The following is a 19,130-nucleotide window of genomic DNA, read 5'->3' on the forward strand; positions in this document are numbered from 1 at the left end:
GCTTCATGGTGCTTATGGTCTGCTAGGTGCTTTGGGACCCTTCCAGGCCCTCCTTATGCCCCCCAGTTGTGGCTGCATCACTCCAGAGAGGACAAGGCATATGGGGCAAATGAGCTTTACCCTCTTTCCCCATCCATGCAAAGCTGGGAAGGGATCCAGTGCTTTGTGCAGTTTCTCCCTCCTGCTCTCATGTTATGGGGTTGAGCTCAGGCCTTTCTCCTGCCCCACAGGCGCCTCCAGCCCCCCCAGGACAGCCCATGTCCTGTGCCCAGCCCATGCAGCAGCACAGAGATGCTGCAGCAAAGCATCCTTCCCATCTCCTTCCCTTTTGCCATCCCAGCCCCGAGTCCAGCATCCTCTGTACTGCAGCATCCCCTGTACTGCTGCTGTGTCCCTGCATCCTCCCCATCACTCCTGCTGGCCGCTCGCTCCCGTTTTAGCCGGTTCTATCCCGGCTTCCCCTGTGCTGCCGGCTGGGAATGGTACAGTCCCTCCCTCCGTGGATGTTGCTAGAAGGTGAAGGCATCAGCGCAGGCTGCGGAGGCTGCGGCGGCTGCAGCAGCCCCGACACATCCCTGGAGAGGGGTGGAAGGGACCCAACGAGGAGGCTCAAGCTCAGCCCCGGCCCCTTCCCAGCTCCTGCTGCTCCGGCAGCATCACCAGAGAGGAGCCATGACCCAGGGGAAGGTAGGTGGGAGGCCAGTGATGGGTGATGGATCCTGCGTGTTGAGAGGGGAAAAGTGGGTTGAAGGGAGGGGGTAAAGGGATAGAACCACTGTGGGGAGGGGAGCTGGGTACCAGAGTCCAGCTCGGTGCAGTTCCCAGCGGGGGGGCTGTGTTGTTATGGGGCTGGGGGCTGCTTGTCCTGGTGTTGCGTGTGCAGCTCAGCTCCCACTGTTGGACCTGTGGCCGCTCACCCATCCCGATGTCAGGGAGCTCATGGGGTGCTTGTGTTTCCCACCCATGCCCCCCCCGCAGCCAGCACTTGGCACTTGCCACCTCATCCCTGGTCCAGGGAGCTCTGATTTTGGGGTTCTCTGATGCTCTGAACCCAAGGGGAGGGGTGGGGGGGGGGTGTGTGCATCCAACACAGTGCATTGTTGCCATGGCAATGGTGGCTGGAGGCTGCCTGGATACAGCAGCACCATCCCTCCTGCATCTGCTTGGGTACCTCTGGGGGGGTCTTGTATAATGCTGACTGCCATGTACACAAGGGTACGTAATGAAGGATGGGGTGAGGATGGTGCCTATGGGCTGGCAGATGAGATGGCACCGTTATCCCAATGCAGCCAGTTCTGCTCCTGGTGCATATCCCTGTGCCTGCCACAGCGTTGGTTTTAACCCTTCTTACAGGGACTGTGTCCCCTGTTGCAATGCTGGTCAGTCTGCAAGCCTTCATATGGGGCTTCTCCTGATTCCAGCCCCACATCCCTGTGATCCATGGGGATGCTGACACTGAGCTGGCATCCCCATTGGCAGCAAGGGTGGGAAATAGGCTCAGATCTGACAAAGATCTCGAAGGTTAAAGGGATGATGCTGCCAAGGAGAAGCAGGTTCTCAGGTAGCCTGAGGATGCTCTTTGCTTGGGTTACATGGTCTGAGGGATGCCAAGGTCCCTTGGCCGCATCTCCACATTACAGTGAGCAGCAAGGCTGAGCCTCCGGATGGACAGAGAGGAAGGAGATGCTGAAGGCACCAAACCAGAGCAGTTGCTGGGGGCTGTGAGTGGAGATGAAGGAGTTCAGAGGGTTCTACCCAGCAACTAAAGGGGAAATTTGGACAGAAGGATGCTGAAAAGCAGAGAATTCTCTGGATGTTTCCCAGCATCACACATGAGCCAGGGGCACCAAGAGGACCCAGGGCAAGGCTGTGTCTGCCTCAGACCTGGGGGCTTGTATTTTCCATCCCCTTTAACCTGTCCCATCTTTCCCCCATCTCTTCCCTCAATCGCATTCAAAGCTGGTCCATTGAGTTGCTGAAGGTCCTTCCAGTGAGGGGCCCCCAGGCCTCCATCCGTGCCCCATTAGGGGTGGTTCCTGTGCTGGTTTGATGCTCTAACCCCCCCTTTCCTCCTGTGCAGGTCTCGGTGAATAACAAACCCCCCAGCTCCGAGGGGCAGGGGGAGAAGAAGGAAAATGCCTCAGCTCCACCAGCACCTCCGAGCTATGAAGAGGCGACAGCAGGAGAAGGGATGAAGTCGGGTGCTTACCCTCCTCCTCCATCAGTCCCATTGCACCCCAGCTGGGCTTACGTGGACCCCAGTAAGTCCTTGTGTGTCTGTACTTAGGGGTGCAGAGATTCCCCCTATGGGCCTGTAGAGAAGAGGGGATGCAGGGATGCGGTGCCTGGCTCGGTCCGAGGTAGAGCTCACCCTGGAGCTGCAGCTCTAAGCCGTGTATGTCTCTATCTATAAGTAGTTTCATCCAGCCACTAGAACACACTGAGATGGGACTAAGCTCCAGCGCTCCCAGTGCTGGGATGGGAATAACCTCCTCTCCCAGCCTGTTCCCAGGGCTTGGAGCCACACTCATGGCTCTGCAGGCAGCAGCTCCCCGCTCCCCCTTCCTCTGCTGTGCTTTGCCTGCCTGTTCCATCCAGTGCGGATGGTGATGCTTAGGAGAGGGGACAGAGCGAGTGAGACCCCACTGAGCAACCTGTACTTGCACACTGCTGGTTTCACAGGCTTCTCATCCCTGTTTGCTTTCAGGAGCCAGAAACAGGGGGATAAAGAACCTCCCAGCTTGCTCCAGCAACCCTCTGGGTCTTCCCTACTGATGGATTAGGATGGGTAAAGCCCAAATGGGTGAAGGATGCTGGGATTTGGGCTATCCCAGGGACCTGTTTAGGTGACGTGTCACCTCTTGTCCCTTCCCTGCCAAGCCTGGCAGGATTCCCTGATCCCTGCTGCTGCTCTCCTCTGATTCCATGTTCTCCCCCCCTTTCCTCAGCCATGCTACAAGCTCCTGTCCCAGGGTCTGCAGGGACACAATGCATGGTGCTGTGTTTAACAGCTTGTATGGGACTGGGAGCAACTGGAAAGAACTGGTGTGTGTTTTGGGAGCTCGGGGACAAGCTGCGTTGCTGCCTTGGCTGTGGCCACGGATGGGATGTGATGAGTGCCAGGGAGAAGGGCACCCTCCATTCCTCCAAGGCACTTAGGTGGCTAATATGGTGTTTAGATGCCTTGATGGCTCTGACAAAGGAGGCATTGAGGTGTCGTGGGGATATGGCCCTGGGGTGCTCTCAGCCCTGCCTGGTGATGACAGCTCTCACAGTAATGAAGGGAGGATGCACTGCCCGAGATTCATCTCCACTGGGGCATAGAAGGAGGTACATGAGGCTGATTAAGCACAAGAAGAGCACAAGGGCTTTGTTTCCTGATGCATGATGAGGCTTTTGCAATGAGAGCAAGCAACTTGGAGGGCTAAACCAGAGCAAATCCTGGAGCAAAGACCTCAGCTTTGGCTTTCCTGGTGCCTGCAGCCTGTATCCTGAGAGGGTCCTTCCTCCTCCTGCCCGGAGGATGTGAGCATCACTGAGCTGCAGAGCTTTGGGAAGGAGGGATGGCATCTGTCAAACGTGAACTTAGAACTGGTGCAATTGCCTAAGCCTGTGTTCTATAGGAACCCAGGCAGGGAGAACACTGATAATGCTGAAGGGGATGTTTGCAGGAAAAGCAAATAGCACAGGGGGATGCTGTGCTGAGCCAACGATGGCTCTGTATTTGCTTTAGGGTTTCTTGAGCCTGAGGTTCAGGAGATGGAAAGGCCAATTCATATCATTTGAGCCTCTGATCTCAGCAGGGAGAAGCTGCTGCTTTGGGTCTCTCTTGCAGCATCCTCACTGCTGCCTTCATCCAGCAGCAGCAGTTTCCCAGTGCTTCCTTCCATCTCCCTTCAGGCAAAGTGATGCTCCATGGTCCAGCCTTTCTCCTTGCCCACCTGCAGGACACCTCCAGCAACAGGAGCTTGTATTGCAGAGCCTTCAGCAGGATAGGGTTGTGTAGGGTGATGATTGGGCTTGCTGTTAACTGGCTCCCTGCATGGAAATGGGATCGAGGGATGGATCTTATGGAGAAGCCAGTGGCAAGGAGCTTCTCTTTGAGGTGAGGGCACAAGATGCAGACAGAGTCTGAGCGCCAGCAGGGAGGGAATCCTCAGCATGGGAGGTGCTGAGTCACAGCTCCGCTGGGAGATGCTTTAATATTCAGTGAAAGCTGAGCAAGGAGCTCTCTCATTCCCACTGGAGATCCGATGTCACCATAGGCAGGAGTTAACCCTCTCATCCTCACCGTACACAGTGTGGTTTCCCCATCTGCTCTCAGAGATGGTCCTGATAGGATGCAGGGATGAGGTGGGAGAGGGACATCCCAGCAAGGCAATGAGAAAACCTTGGGATGTGGCGTTCCCAAGCACTCCCTGGGGCTAGGATATTGCAGGAGGGGGAGCTTGGAGATGGGACCTGACCTCTCTGGCTTCTGCTGCAGGCACGAGCCCGAGCTATGGCAGCAGTGGGTACCCAGGGGACACGGAGATGCTCACCACCTTCAGCTGGGATGACAGGAGCGTGCGCAGGGTCTTCATCAGGAAGGTAAGGGGCTGGAATCCCAGTTTTCCCTATGGAAGCAGGACACCAGGATGGACCCGGTTTGGCCACCTGGGAAGCAGAGAGCCCATGGGTCACCTGTGGGCTTCCTCTCATTGCAGGTTTATGCCATCCTGATGGTCCAGCTCTTGGTCACTGTTGTTTTCGTGGCTTTCTTCACCTTCTGGTAGGTCTCTTGTGATGCTTTGTCCTGTGTGTGCCCTGCTCCTCATTGCCTGGGGGGGTTCTGGAGGTACCTGCAGCTTTGCCGTGTGTGTTCCAATGGGAAACCAAACCTGGGGGACCCCTGCGAGGTCTTTTCCCTATGGCCTGCGTATCCTGGGTGCTCTCCCCAACCAAAAGGCCTCGAGTGTGAACTGCTGGGTTCTTCCTTAGGGCAGCTCTCCCACATGGGCTTTGGGATGGGGTTACCTCCCATTGCAGGAGCAGATCCCCCCTGGGGTGAGGAGCACTTGGGCTCACGTTGCCTGCAGGATAAATAATGAATCACTGCTGGTGCAGTGGCCATGCCCAAGCTCAGGTGTGCAATTGATAACAGTGGGGTCACTTCCTGACCTGGCAGCTTGAGTTTCCTTCCAAATGGGAAGATCCATGTGTCCAGGATGAGAGGGGTTTGTGTGTGTTTTCCTTCCACATCCCCCATGCTGCATCCCCCCATGTGTGTTCCCAGCTTGAATTCAGCAGCACCCAGTGCAGTGCTTGGCTTCTATAATGCTTCCTGCTCAGCACCCGTTTCCTCTTGTCTTGCAGCGAGCCTGTCAAGGGGTACATCCAGACCCACTCTGCCTGGTACTGGGCTTCCTAGTGAGTATCTCTGCCTTCTCCTATGGCCACGTGTGCTCCAAACAGCTCTGGATGGGGCTGTGGTGATGGGGATGTATCTTGCATGTGAAGAATTGCTTCGATGTGTGTGTGTGGGGGAGAGCTGGGGAAGTTCATGGATAACAGAGGTGAGAAGAGGAAAATCCCACTGAAATGAGTGTGAGCCATGGGAGATGCTGCTCCAAGCACTTCCAGAAAGGAAGCCCTACAAAGCAGGCTCCAAGTAAATACAGGAGTGGTTCCTGCAGAGCAAACTGGGGAGCTTGTAGGGAAACAGTGCAGAAACCCAGCTCTGAGACCCGAGTGCTACCCTGGAGGCTTCATTTTGGGATTAACCCTTTGAAAGCAAGGAGATTGCCTGGGTTTGCATCCCACACCTTGGTAGACATCAGAAGTGAAGGAGGATGCAGGCAGTGAAGGGGTTTGTGTGTGTGTTTGGAGGCATCAGGGTGTCTCTGGCTGTGTTTGGGTGGGATAGGGTCTCATCATGGAGCCACTCTCTTGAGGATGCTATTCCTTAGCCAAGCCTGGTCCCAGAGCTCAGCTCAGAGGTGGTGCTGGTCAGGGTGCAGTTGTGCTGGTTTCCTGGATGCCACTTGTGTTGCTGCTGCTCACGAAGCATCAGGGATGGGATTGCCTGAACCCAAAGCATGAAGCGTGTTTGTTCACACCCAAAGCATGAAGCGTGTCCGGAGATGAGACACCACTTACATAACTGAGAAGAGACCCAGAATAGCAGCATTGGAAGGGAACAGGCACCAACACACCCCTTTGCCCTCAAGGGAAACAGTGTGCTCCTCCTTGGCCACTTGGTAGATGGGAGAAGCAGATACCTTGGAGGGAGACCCTTCAGGTCTGTGCTTTGACCTTTGAGTTCATCTCTTGCAGCTTCCTGGTCAGTAGCATTTACCTCTTCCTCTATTTCAATAGCATCATAGGATCATGACCATGGAATGGGTTGGGTTGAAGGGACCTTAAAGCTCATCCAGTACCAATGACCTGCCACGGGCAGGGACCCCTTCCACTGGAGCAGCTGCTCCAATCCCTGTGTCCAACCTGGCCTTGAGCACTGCCAGGGATGGGGCAGCCAAACCTTCTCCATTCAACCCATTCCAGTGGGTTCCCTTTCCTCCATCCATATCTCCATGATATCTCCCTCATACACAAAGATCCCAACCCTATGGACACCTCTAACACTAAAGTGGGTGCTGTGGAATGTTCTACTGGGGCAATGGAATCAAGCAAGAGCAGATGCCACAGGGCTTGCAATGGAGATGCACAACCTCAGGGGCTCCCTTTGCTCCCTCTGTGCTTTCTTTCCATCTCCTCAGCCACATCCACTCCAGCTTTCCTGCTTTCCCAGCGGGAGAGCAGCGCTCAGCTTTATTTCTGCTGCCTTTCCCATGGCCTGTGGGGTTTGCCTGTGTTGGAGCAGAGTGAGTGGCTATCGAGAAGCCATCGGCACACCCGGAACCTGCTTCCCCCTCCAGGCGCTGGGTGAAAGCAGGTTCCCACCATGCCATAAAGCCTGTGGAAAAACACCCGGAGCAGGGAGAGCATCCCCCATGTGCTGCAGCGCTCGGCTGTGCTGGGCTCTGTGAGGGAATAACCCCTGTGACCTGTGGGCATCAGGGAATGATTTGGGATGAGGGGACCTTAAAGCTTATCCAGTTCCAACCCCCTGCCCCCAGGTCCAACCCGGCCTTGAGCACTGCCAGGGATGGAGCATCCAAACCTCCTCCATTCAACCCATCCCAGTGTCCCAGCACCCTCACAGGGAAGAGCTTCCTTATCTCCAAGCTGAGCTCCCCCTGTTCCAGTCTGAACCCATCACCCCTTGTCCCATCGCTCCAGTCCCTGCTGCAGGTCCCTCTCCAGCATCCTTGTACCCCCTCCAGCCACTGGAAGCTGCTCTGAGCTCCCCATGCAGCTCCTCTGCTCCAGCCCCAGTGTTCTCAGCCTGGCTCCTATGGGAGCTGCTCCAGCCCCTGAGCATCCTCGTGGCCTCCTGAGGACCCCAGCATTGAACCCAGTGCTACAAGTGGGGTCTCACAGAGCAGAGGGGCAGGATCATCCCTGAGCTGCTGCTCACGCTCTGGGGGTGCAGCCCAGCCCAGGGGGGGTCCTGGGCTCAAGCACCCACTGACCTTAGTGAATCCTTCTGCTTCTGAGCCCCTCCTTGAGCACTGATGCAGTAATGTGGGACCAGTTCCCTTAACACAGCCCTTAGCAAGAAGCCAGGAAGTGCCTGGAAATGGAGCCGGCTCTGTCCATCTCCATCCCTGCAGTGATGAGGTGCCAATGAAAGCATCTTGGGTGCTCCATTTACCCTGGACCTGAGTGCTTTAAACCCATTCAGAGGTGTTTGTGTTGGTCCCTCCTTGAGACTGCCTTATGCAATGATGCAGAAGCAGCCTCAGTGACAGGTAATAACTGACTTGATTCCCACCCAATATCAACCACGGTGTTTGCAATCCAAACAGTGCAGCAAAGCCCTGACCCTTATCTGGAGACTCCTCTCCTGCATTAATGCTCCATGCTTGGCTCTTCCTCCCTAAGCTCCTCTTTTCCTCCTCTTTGCAGCGCTGTTTTCTTTGTGACCTACTTGATCCTCGCTTGCTGCTCCGGGCCCAGGTAAAACCTTTTCCTTTTGGCTTCCATACAGCAAAGGATGAGTTTCCCTCTTGTTTCAAGCATCCCCAGCACTGTCAGAGATGCAGGGTCAGGCTGACCTGGTCCCACTGTAGTGGTGGCTGTGGGAGCTGTATTGGCAGCCTGATGCAGTCATGGGATGCTGCAGCAGGGCATGAAAAGCTGAACTTAGACTGCATCACTGTGGAGCTCTGAATGTTCATTGAATCCTCTGCATCCTGCTGCAGGGGATGCTCTTTGCTCTCCATGGAGCAGGGTACTTATCATGGGGACATCCCTTATCATGAGGGCATCCCTTATCACAGGGATGTGATGGTCACTTGGTCTAGGAGCACCCCAAACCCACTCTGATCCCCACCAGGATGACTGTGCCCTGCCACAGCCCCTTCTGTTGTGCTACCCCTGCTCCTCTGACTGGTTCCTTCCCTTGCAGGAGGTATTTCCCATGGAACCTCATCCTGTTGAGCATCTTTGTAAGTAGCACGTGGGGACCACGTCTGCCCTGCCCCTGCCCCCAGCCTGGCTCCAAGCGGGAGAGATGATCCATATGGATTCCTGCAGAAAGCAGGAATTTCATCCCCTCCTTGCCCTGCTCTTGGGCTGAGGAGCTGTGATTGAGCTGGGTTGTCCAGCTGGTCACTGGTGGGAAGTGGGGTAGGTGCTGGCATCCTGTACAAGAGGGGTAGAGCCATAGAATCAGCTGGGTTGGAAAAGACCTTTAAGACGATCAAGTCCAACCATTACCCGGGGAAAGAGGGATGGAGAAGGTGGCCTGCCCTTGTTTTAACCTGCCCCATGGGTATCAATCACTGGAGGATTAGGATCTATGTGAAAACTGCTCCTCTGGAGCATGTGTGAGGTTTCCCTGCCCTTATCTCTGTACCTGGAACATCTCCTCTGTGCTGTGTCTCTCCCTGGGATAAGAATGCAGAAGTAATGTGGTTCTTTTCCCCTCCCAGACACTCTCCATGGCCTATCTCACTGGGATGCTCTCCAGGTAGGTTGAGCACAGGTCTCTGGATGCTCCTAGTCCTGTGCCCTGCAGAAAAGCCTTCCCTATGCCTGAAATAGAGGGGTCGCTGATGCCTGGAGCTGTTCCAAAGCCTGAGCTTCCCTATTGGAAATGATCTTAAAGCCAAGACCTGTGGTGGCATCATCCCCTTCCCTGTCCCAGCTGAGGCACACGCAGCTCCAGCCATGCTAAACCCTGCAGGAGAGCACTGGAGAGCCAGGGCCAAGGCAGCCCCTGCATGGATGGGCTCTAGGCCCCCACATTCCCTGTGGTCTCCCCTTTCCCCCTCGAGCACATGGGGCTGCAGCGAGGCCTTTTCCAGCACATTCAGGGCTCCTGGCCCCTTGCTCCCTTGTGCCTGCCTTGTCCCTGTGACAACAGGGCCAGGCTCACGTGGGGCCCTGGTGATGCAGCAGATGAGCCAGTGGGTGGTGATGGATCCATGCTGGGACAAAGAGAGCAGCAGCTTCAGCAGCGAGGGGGGAAAGTGCCAGTGATGCTGCTCGTGAATCACACCAAAAGGGTGATGGAGACTGCCTGTTCCTAGGGCTGAGCACCCAAACCGGTGCTCAGGCACTCAAAGCAGCTCCAACAGCCTCTCCCCGTTCAAATCCCTCCTTTTCCAAGCACATCCATAGCGTTACGGTGCTTGCAGCTTTCCCATTGTGCTGCAGTGATATTTGCCGTTCTATTTTCATTCCCTCCCCGTTGGAATCCTCCCCCTTCTCCATCTGGCCATGCACAGGGAGCTGCTTACAGCACATCCCCATCTCTGCTGCTCCTGAGCTCCAGACGTGCCTCCTGCCCGCATCCCTTATTTAAAGCAGGAGGAAAACCCAGCTGCTCTCTTTGTGGTGTTCCCTACTCATCCCTTTATACATTAAAGGGGGACATTGACCCTTTCAGTGCTGCTTGTGCCCCTGGGATTCCCTTTCCTCACCCATCTCTGCTGCGCTGCTGTTGTAACCCCTCTTTGCTCATGTCCCTGTTGATTTGGCAGTTACTACAACACCAAGTCAGTCCTCCTGTGCCTGGGGATCACAGCCCTGGTGTGTCTGTCTGTTGTGATCTTCAGCTTCCAGACCAAGGTGAGACTCTGCTGCTCAGCCCCTCTGGGAGCAGCAGCTCACACAGGGTCAGGCAGTGCTGGGGTCTGTAGGGTTCTGGATACAGGAGCAACCTGAGGGATGCTGGGATGGAAAGTGGAGGTTATGGAGTATGAGGGGTGAGGGTTGTGCCAGGGTATAGATGGGGCTGGAATGGGGGGTTAGGCTGTGGGGTGCAGAAGGCACAAATGTATATGATGGGCTTCTGGGGCTAAGGTAGGTGATGAGTACTGGGCCCTTGCCCAAGGCAGTAAAAGGGGTATGGAAAGCGTTTGACTGTGTGCCATAGACTCACAGCGTGGTTTGGGTTGAAGGGACCTCAAGATCATCCAGTTCCAACCCATCCAATCCATCACCCCTTGTCCCATTGCTCCAGTCCCTGCTGCAGGTCCCTCTCCAGCATCCTTGTACCCCCCTTCAGCCACTGGAAGCTGCTCTGAGCTCTCCACGCAGCTCCTCTGCCCCAGGCTGTAGATGCAGGTGAAGCAGGATGGGTTTGCTGCTGGAGGTCCCTCCCTATGGCCCTGGGTGGGTTTGGGTCCCCTCAACTGCCCCATTTCATCGCTGTGCCCCTCTAATGTGCTGCTCTTCACACCCACAGTTTGACTTCACCTCCTACCAGGGGGTGCTTTTTGTGATGCTCATGGTCCTCTTCTTCGGTGGCATTATCCTGGCTGTGATACTCCCCTACCAATATGTGAGTAATGAGCTGTGCCCTCCATCCCCCCCCACCCCCCCAGTGGCACCATCCTGGTGTGAGGCTGGAACTGAGCTGCCTAAAGCAGGGCTTGGATGGAGACGGGGGTCCCAGTGCAGAAGGTACAGGCGGTTGTTGTACAGTCGGATGTCAGGCTGTAGGACAGCGCTAGGCTGGGGCTTCTGTCCTGGAGCTGTGGAGTGACCCCATGGCACATCCCATCCCAGTGCCTCAGTTTTCCCTCCAGTAACACCAGTGCAATGAGCACGTTAAAGCATTGTCCTGCCCCATGGGGGGCTCTTGCTCCACGTTCAGGGCAGGACAAGTGCCATGGGGTGTCTGTCTGTCTGTCCAGACCTGGCTGTGTTCACACCACACAAGCTCATGGATAAGCACCTCTGAGGGTGATGATGGGTCCTGGTGAAGAGTGACCACCTTAATGCTCTTCCCACTGCTCTTACATGGGTCCATCCCCTTCCTGTGGCCTCGCTGGTCACTGCTGGTATGGGTTGTGCTTGTGACCCCATTGCATTGCACTGGGAGCTGGTTGTGATCACACCTGATAGAGGCTTTGCCCTGCCACGATGGGGTGTCTGGTCTCCATCCAGGAGTGTCCCATTGTGTGAGCTGTCACCCGGAGATGGTGACGAAAGAGGGAAGGTTTGTGGGGCTGTGCAGCCCCCATCAATCACCCCCAGCTGGAGGCATGAGGCTTCCATCACAACCAGCCTTTAAACGACCTCCAAACCTCTGCCATCTCACTTGGCTTTCCTGGGCACCTGAGTCAGGCTTTAAGGAGCAGACCTGCACAGGCGCTCCCTGCTGTGGCTCTGCTGGTGGACTGGGGTTTCCAAGCTTGGGTTCTGGTTGTCTTGGCTGGAGATGCACCTCTTGCCCTGTGTGAACGTGCGGGTGAAGCAGCTCCTAGAGCCAAGGCACTGCCATTAAGCTGTTGAGACAACCGCTCTTTATCTTGCAGTGTCAAGATAAGCATAGCTCGGGGCAGGCTTGTAATGAGCTTGTGTCTGAGGAGCTGGGGTTGAATCAGCTCCATGCGGGCACCTCCTCCAGTGTTGCTCCTCATCCCAGGGACTTCCCTGCTGGGATTCCAGTTCTTGGACACCTTGAAGCTGTAGTTGAAGCTGGGTCTGGCTCTTGCAAGCGTTCAATGTTGCTTCCAATGGGATCAGCTTTGTCAGGGTAACAAACACCTTGTGGAGCTGCCGCTAACGGTGTTTCCATCGGGATAGGGCCAAGAGTTTTCCATAGGGCCATGTGGTGAAGGAGGCTCTTCAGAAACCCATGGAACCAAGGCCATAGTGAGAGGGGAAACTGAGGCACAGTGACGAGTGCTTTGCCATGGGAACAGCAACCATAGGAACTGTGCAAGTGGTGCGAGTCCATCCTGGGCTATCAGAGCCCTCCTTTGTATCCTCTCCATCAGCCCTCTCCTGCACAAATCCTCCTGGAGCAGTTTCCCCCCAGGCACTGACTGATGGATTCCTTGCCTTTAGGTCCCTTGGCTCCATGCGATCTACGCTCTGCTGGGTGCCATTATCTTCACTATGGTAAGTGGGTGCTGCTCCTGGAATGTGCTGGCAGGGAAGGCAGCAGGATCCTGTGCTTTTAGCCTGGAGAGGGAAGAGTGAAGAGCTGGGATTGCAGAGCTCAGGAGTAATTGCAGTGACCTCAGCCCCGTCCCGAGGTGTTGGTGTACGTGACAGCGCCGGTGCAGAGTGTGGTGTCATTGACAAGCCCGTGCTCTATGCACAATGCAAGGTGTGAACAGCAGGAACCACCACAGATCCAGGGTAAAAAGGAGATGGAAAAGCCAGGACCAACCAGAGCAGTGGGAACCGGGATGCAGGGTTCGGAGGAAGCAAAGTCAATGGGAGGCAGTGGAGCGGGAGCAAGCCAAGGACCAGCAGGAAGCCAGCTTGGGGGTTAAGGTTCATTGCAGGCAGGGAGAGCCCTGAAGCCTTCAAGGAACGTTGAACAGGCTCCATTGCTCCTCATTGCTCCCTCTTGGTCCCTCTGCAAGTGTCTTCCCGGAGCAAGTCCCGGCAGTGCTGTACTTGCACCCGGTGATGGGAGGTGACTGGGAGGATGCTCAGTGTTACCTGGAGGAGGTGGGGGGGTCAGGAGGAGGCTGCCTTGGGCTTCAAGGCGGTGCCCATTGGGCACGTGGTGAATAAGAGTGGTTGAGCAATTGCATTTATTAGCTGTAAAAGTCATTGCAAGGGAGCTCGGCTGCTCCTGCCGTGATTCACGGCTCAGGACTGCTCCATAAAGTACAAGTGGGCTCAACATCATCTAATTACCCCATAAACTTCAGTCAGAACCTGACAAGGAGCCTTCAGCCCAGGCTCATGGTGTCTGGAGAGATCAGTTGTTATTTATGGCTATGGAGGGCAGAGGTGTCGCTTGACCCCAGGCCATGGCAATGGTGCCAGCCCTGGAGAGCTCTGGCAAGGTGAAGGTGAGATGGGAGAAGATGCTGGGCTTGAAGCGATGCCACGAGGTGCAAGGCTTTGATCCCAGCTTTGATCCCATGTTCCCACTGGGCTGGTTTCAATGCACCAAAGCACTTGGTGGTGTTTGGTGTTAAATCCCCTTGAGATCTGGGGTTTCCTGCTCTTACTGTGCTGCTGGTGCTGTGTTGGGTCCAGGCCCCTTTATTGTGTGGCAGCTTCTGAAGTGAGGAAGTTGGGAATAACAAGTCGTAGGAACAGGGAGAACAATTCCAGAGCTGATCCTGGGACACGTTTGGGATGGATGAAGCATGAAGGAAAAGGCCTGGAGTGACAATGGGACTCTGGCTTCGAGGGTTAAGAAAGGAAGGAAGGGTTAAGTTGCAGCTTGTTCAGTGCTTGTTGGGAGCCTTTAAACTGCAGCTACAGCCTATAAAAGGTGGCTGCGTTTTCCTTTGGGTGCAGTGAAGCAACTGGGGGAAGTCCTCTGTGCTCTCAGCTCCCTTGTGCCAAACCTGCTTGTAACTGCACTGCCTCTGCCCCCTCTCCTCCCAGTTCCTGGTGTTCGATACCCAGATGCTGATGGGGAACCGCCGGTACTCGCTCAGCCCCGAGGAATACATCTTCGGAGCCCTCAACATCTACCTGGACATCATCTACATCTTCTCCTTCTTCCTCCAGTTCTTTGGCTCCAGCCAGGAGTGAGCACAGCTCTGCTGCTGAGATGGGAGCGTTTGAAAGAGGTTCCAAGCAGAGGGTTAAATACAACCAAACAAAACCAAATCCACCCTTTCTGGCCCCAGCTCCATCCATGCCGCTGAGCGATGCCCCTGCAGCTTGTACATATGCTGTTAGGTCTTTGTGAGCCAGAAAGCAAAGCAGGGCTTAAGTGTTCTGTGTCTTCTGCTCCCTTCATCCTCCTGAGCTCAAACCAGACCAGAGGCATGAGACCATGATCTTCTTCTCCATAGAGGCTGTCGGGGTCACCTGTCTGAGCCCTGCACCTCTTGGGCTGCAGAGCAGCTCTGTAAGGGAATAGAACATTAAGGAGTAGGGAATTTTGCTAGGAAAAGCAGCTGAATGAAGGGGAAAGGCTCAGGGAATCCTTTCTCTATTGCATCTATTGGGAGGGAGGGATTCCTGATAGTGCCTGCTTTTAGGAATGCAGAGCATGGGATCACCTATGGATGCCCCAGCAAGCAGTCCTCCAGGCACAAGGGAACCTGCTGTTCAGGATGTGCGGTCTCTTTGGGGACATTCCTCATTCCCCAAAGAAGGAATTCTTGTGTGTCCTTTGCTGTGGGGCTGGGAATGTTTTTCCCTTCCTTCCCAGGGTGGGATAACAGGATGTCAACTGATGTGGATTTGCCTCCTACCCAAGGGAACAGGGATGTCAGTTCTCCCTGAGGAGCCTGGGAGAGATGGGATCCCATGGGAGGATTATTGATGGAGATGGGAGAAGCTGATGTTCAGAGCCTGCAAATCCTAACACGGGGCATGAGAGGCCACATCCTGACACCCACCATAAGGATCTGATCCTTCCCAAACCACCTTGGTTGTGTGAGATCAAGGCCTTTAAATGGTTACAACCCCCAGATCGAGGTGAATTCCTGCTGCCCCAAACCAAACCCTCACCAATGCCTCTTCCTCCTGCTCTGGCCCTTTCCCAGCTCTCCTATCCCAGACGGGGATGTCAGCGAGGGCACTGGTGGTAACTTTCCACCTTGCCCTTGCTCACATTCCCCTCTTTGGGGGCTCAGCTGGCTAATGTCTAACCCTGCAGATAAGAAGCCTTTTGCTCTCATTCGAGACGCGATCCCTGCTGCTGATAGGAGCCCTATCTCCCATCGCCCCGGGAATGGTGAATGCGTCACGGAGCTGCCTCCAGCGCTCTGGGGACGGGCTGAGCCCCAATGCTCCATCCCGCACGTTCCTCTGCTCCGGCTTTCCCCCTTCACATGTTGGATCCTGTGGCCACACGTGCTCCGGGTGCAGGAAAGTTACTGCACAGAGGGAACTGCTTCACTGCTATGGCCGTGCTCATAGAGGGGCACAGGAGACACCTTCCCCTATAGCTTCCTCCCCAGAGCAGCAAGGAGCCTAAATCCTAAGTGGTTTTAGGGAGAAAGGAGCCTCTTTTGCATTGCACTGCACTGATTTTGCATTGCACTGATTTTGAATGGCATTGCACTGGTTTTGCATTGCATTGCATTGATTTTGAATGGCATTACACTGATTTTGCATTGTATTTCATTGGTTTTGAATGGCATTGCACTTATTTGGCATTGCATTGCACTGGTTTTGCATTGCATTGATTTTGAATGCCATTGCACTGATTTGGCATTGCATTGCACTGGTTTTGCATTGCACTGATTTTGAATGGCATTGCACTGGTTTTGCATTGCATTGCATTGATTTTGATTGGCATTGCACTGATTTGGCATTGCATTGCCTGGTTTTGCATTGCATTGCCTGGTTTTGCATTGATTTCATGATGCACTGATCTCTGCAGAGAAAGACACCGACTGAATTGCTGAGCAGGCAGAACTGGCAGAGGGGACAGCATGGGAAGCACCTAAAAGTGGATGGAATAGGAGTTGAAAGTGGGAATTTTCTGGCTCAGACCCACACAGGCACCTCTGGAATAGCAGATTGTGGCTGCCTTGTGCTACAGCAAAAGGCCTTTGAGTGTTTCTGCTTTCCAGCTTTTGAAGAGGGAGAATGGAGCAATGTGATGAGTTCTGCCTCTAACATAGTCCCAAACCTCCTCCTCTGGACAACCCAGAGCCCTGCAGCCCCCATCTCTGTACTGGGACCCCTCATCCTGGCCCTGGGGAGGAGAACACGGAGCTGATCTCTGGATCTCTGGCTCTTTCCTTCTGCTGTGGAGGGATTTTGCTGCTGCTTCCTCCTGGCTTTGTGCTCTGGTGTGGGAAAAGCTTGCATGGAACCTGCTCCATCTCAGGCCACTCCAATGGGGATGGCTCCTGCCCCTCTATGCATGTGTCCTGTGCCCTCTTCTCTTGCTTCCATCCAAGCCACTTCCACCCAAAGCCCTTGGGCTGAGCAGTGAGTAACGTGCTCAGGGAGGTGGAAGTCCTCATGAGGATGAGTAACACAGGATTAGGGGTGGGATGTAGCTTATGGGCACGTTCCTCTGGGTTCATTGCCCATCCATGCAGGGGAGGTGCAGGGCTGCTTCTCTTCCTCCTGTGGATGCCCTTTACCTGCACTCTGTCCCCTCTGGGCTCCGTGTCCCTGCTCCTTGTGTCCGGTGAGCTCCTTGTAAATAGGGTTTTGTATTTTCTTGGGACATTGCTAATAAACTGGTGCAAAACTGCTGGTGTGAGGTTTCCTTGGAAGGAAGGGCTCAGATGATGCTCCATCCCCTTAACATGGGACATAGAACCAAGACCCTGCTATTATGCCGAAGTTCTAATGGAGACCATTAAAGGAGACCCCATTAAACCATTAAAGAAGACCAAGCTGCCCCTTCCTTGTTTATGGCCAAGGACCAAGCCTACCTGAAGCAATCAGATGGCCTCAGCTCCAGCACAAGCATCGTGCATGAGAAGTAGGATCATGGCCTCATCCAGATTGGGAAAACCAATCTCTCCTCCAGCCTGACCCCCCCCCCCCCCCCAGCCATTCCCCATCACACTTGTGCTCCAGGCCCTGCACCAGCTCCTTGGCTGCTCGGGCACAAGCTGCTCGTGTTCAGCTCCATCAATCCAGGTCCTTTCCCATGAGCAGTTTCCAGTTGCTCTTCCCCAAGCCTGGAGTGTTGCAGGGGGTTGTTGTGCCCCAAGTGCAGGACCCGGCACTTTGCCTCCTTGAACCTCATCCCATTGGCACAACCCATGCGCTGAAGACCTAAGTGCCAAAGAGCATCCTGGGTGAGGATCCTGTTCTCTCTTAGACTGGGTTTAAGCAGCACAGGATGCACACACCAGTAAGTAGGGATGAGCCAATTTTATGGGCAAGGCTTGTGTTTGAAGGGCACATTGTGAAGTAATTTGGCTTAATCCAGGTGGGAACAGCCTGAGCTCCTGGGATGTGGGATACAGGAAGGATGGTGGAATAGAGGAAGGGATTGTACTGTTTCCCATTCCCAGTACAGGAATTTGGGAGCCATAAATACAACCAGAATCAGAGACCTCAAACCCCAGGAATTCCATGCAGGAGAATGGGGATGCTTTTATTTAGTTATTCCCATCTTTCTGCTATCCCCTTTCCTCGCTTGACGCATTTCAGAGGATGGATTCTCGCCACTGTCCAGGCGATCCCTGTGGATCCCTATGGATTCCTTCTTGCTTCTCCCACCGCCGAACCAAGCTGCAGGAGGGCCCCATTGAGGCAGGCGCCGTTCACCTGCATTCCTGAGCTCCTGGCGCCCTCTGCTCCTCATCCTGTAGATACAGAACAGCAGGAATCCAGCTTCCGCTTCCCGAAAGCCTTCCCCATCCCAACCCTTTCCTTCCTTTCCAAAAGGAGCTTTCTCGGTTTGCTCTGCTGTAAAACCTCCTGCCTATGGGAGCCTGGGCAATCCCATGTTTAAACGCGTCTTAAATAACATTTATATGTTCTCTTTATACACATCCGTATCTTTACATACACATCTATAAAAGCCTTTACAAGCAGAGAACATCAGGCTGCCCCTATTGGCTCTTCCAGGGCTGAGATGCCTATAGGGCCCCTTGTGGGGTGTCTGGGGGTGTCTGGGGGGTGTCTATGGGTCAGTGGTACCTACAGGACCCTCCAGTGGGGGTCTGTGGGATGCCTATGGGTCAGTGGTACCTATAGGGCCCTCCATGGGGTTCTGTGTGTTCCGAGAGCCGGGGCTCAGGTTCATCCCTCCGCCGCAGCGCTCCGGACCCGTCGGAACAGCTCGGCAGAACTCGGGTTCGCCTGGTGCCGCCGGCAGCGTTCGTTTTGCCTCGGTGCCGCTAGGGAGCGCCCGAGAGCACTCGGCAGGGTTCGGAGGGGCTCGGGTCCGCTGGGCTGGGCTCGGCTGGGCTGGGCTCGGCTGGGCTCGGCTCTGTCCCTCTGGGCTCGGGGGCGCTCGGCTGGGTTCGGCAGTTTTCGGCTGCGCTCGGCGGGACTCGGCTGCACAGGCTTGGGCTTCTGTTCGGCACAACTCGGCGACACTCGGCAGGACTCGGCTGGATTCGACAATGTTCGTCTGGGCTCGGAAGGACTCGGGTCGCCTCGGCAGGATTCCCCCCCACTCCGTACCAATACTCCCCCTTGTGACCACCCCATGATAAAACCCATTTCTGCCCCCGTGCAAATACCCCCTTGTGCCCCCTCCCGATGCAAATACCCTCTCCTTGTGCCCTCCCAACTCAAATACCCCCCCATTCGTACCCCTGTAGTGCAATCTTGTTCTCCCCCCCCCCCCCAGTGCAAATACCCGGAGTTTGGGGGGTCCAGCCCTGCCCGTGCCTCAGTTTCCCCATGTCTGGGGGGTGTTACCCCCATACTCACCGCAGCTGCAGGGAGTTGGGGCTCTCACTTGATGCTCAGCCGGGGGCGACAGGAGGGGGGGCAGCACCGGGGCGGGGGGCAGCAGGGCGGGGGGTTACAGGGAGAGGGGCAGCAGGGTGGGGGGTGACACGGGGGGGGACAGCAGGGGAGGGGGTGACAAGGTGGGGGGCAGCAGGGAGGGGGGCAGCAGGGAGGGGGGCAGCAGGGTGGGGGGCAGCAGGGAGGGGGGCAGCAGGGGAGGGGGTGACACTGCGGGCAGGTGGGGGGGGTGTGACAGG

General features: G+C 55.4%; 1 protein-coding gene and 1 long non-coding RNA gene across 3 annotated transcripts in view; one reads left to right on the forward strand and one right to left on the reverse strand.

Moving 5' to 3' along the window:
• FAIM2 (Fas apoptotic inhibitory molecule 2) overlaps positions 1 to 15,513 on the forward strand; it is a 25,454-nt gene extending 9,941 nt beyond the window's left edge. The window contains exons 1-12 of one of the 2 annotated variants that reach the window (XM_034071569.1): positions 673 to 687; positions 2,081 to 2,261; positions 4,487 to 4,590; positions 4,707 to 4,771; positions 5,356 to 5,409; positions 8,011 to 8,061; positions 8,513 to 8,552; positions 9,039 to 9,076; positions 10,092 to 10,179; positions 10,799 to 10,894; positions 12,409 to 12,462; positions 13,921 to 15,513. In XM_034071569.1, coding sequence (XP_033927460.1) covers positions 673 to 687; positions 2,081 to 2,261; positions 4,487 to 4,590; positions 4,707 to 4,771; positions 5,356 to 5,409; positions 8,011 to 8,061; positions 8,513 to 8,552; positions 9,039 to 9,076; positions 10,092 to 10,179; positions 10,799 to 10,894; positions 12,409 to 12,462; positions 13,921 to 14,070 — 936 coding nt within the window. In that variant the 3' untranslated portion in view covers positions 14,071 to 15,513. Of the gene's footprint in view, positions 1 to 672; positions 688 to 2,080; positions 2,262 to 4,486; positions 4,591 to 4,706; positions 4,772 to 5,355; positions 5,410 to 8,010; positions 8,062 to 8,512; positions 8,553 to 9,038; positions 9,077 to 10,091; positions 10,180 to 10,798; positions 10,895 to 12,408; positions 12,463 to 13,920 lie in introns of those variants that run through there. The other variant, XM_034071570.1, reaches the window with a different exon arrangement.
• A 2,001-nt stretch (positions 15,514 to 17,514) lies between these two features.
• LOC117437342 (uncharacterized) lies at positions 17,515 to 18,351 on the reverse strand. Its single transcript, XR_004550433.1, has 2 exons — positions 18,163 to 18,351; positions 17,515 to 17,774 (listed from the first exon to the last, which is right to left on the reverse strand). It is a non-coding gene; the product is annotated as an uncharacterized lncRNA (long non-coding RNA).
• Between the last annotated feature and the right edge of the window lie 779 nt (positions 18,352 to 19,130).

Source organism: Melopsittacus undulatus, chromosome 21 (assembly GCF_012275295.1).
Source record: "Melopsittacus undulatus isolate bMelUnd1 chromosome 21, bMelUnd1.mat.Z, whole genome shotgun sequence".
NCBI classification, from domain to species: Eukaryota; Metazoa; Chordata; class Aves; order Psittaciformes; family Psittaculidae; genus Melopsittacus; species Melopsittacus undulatus.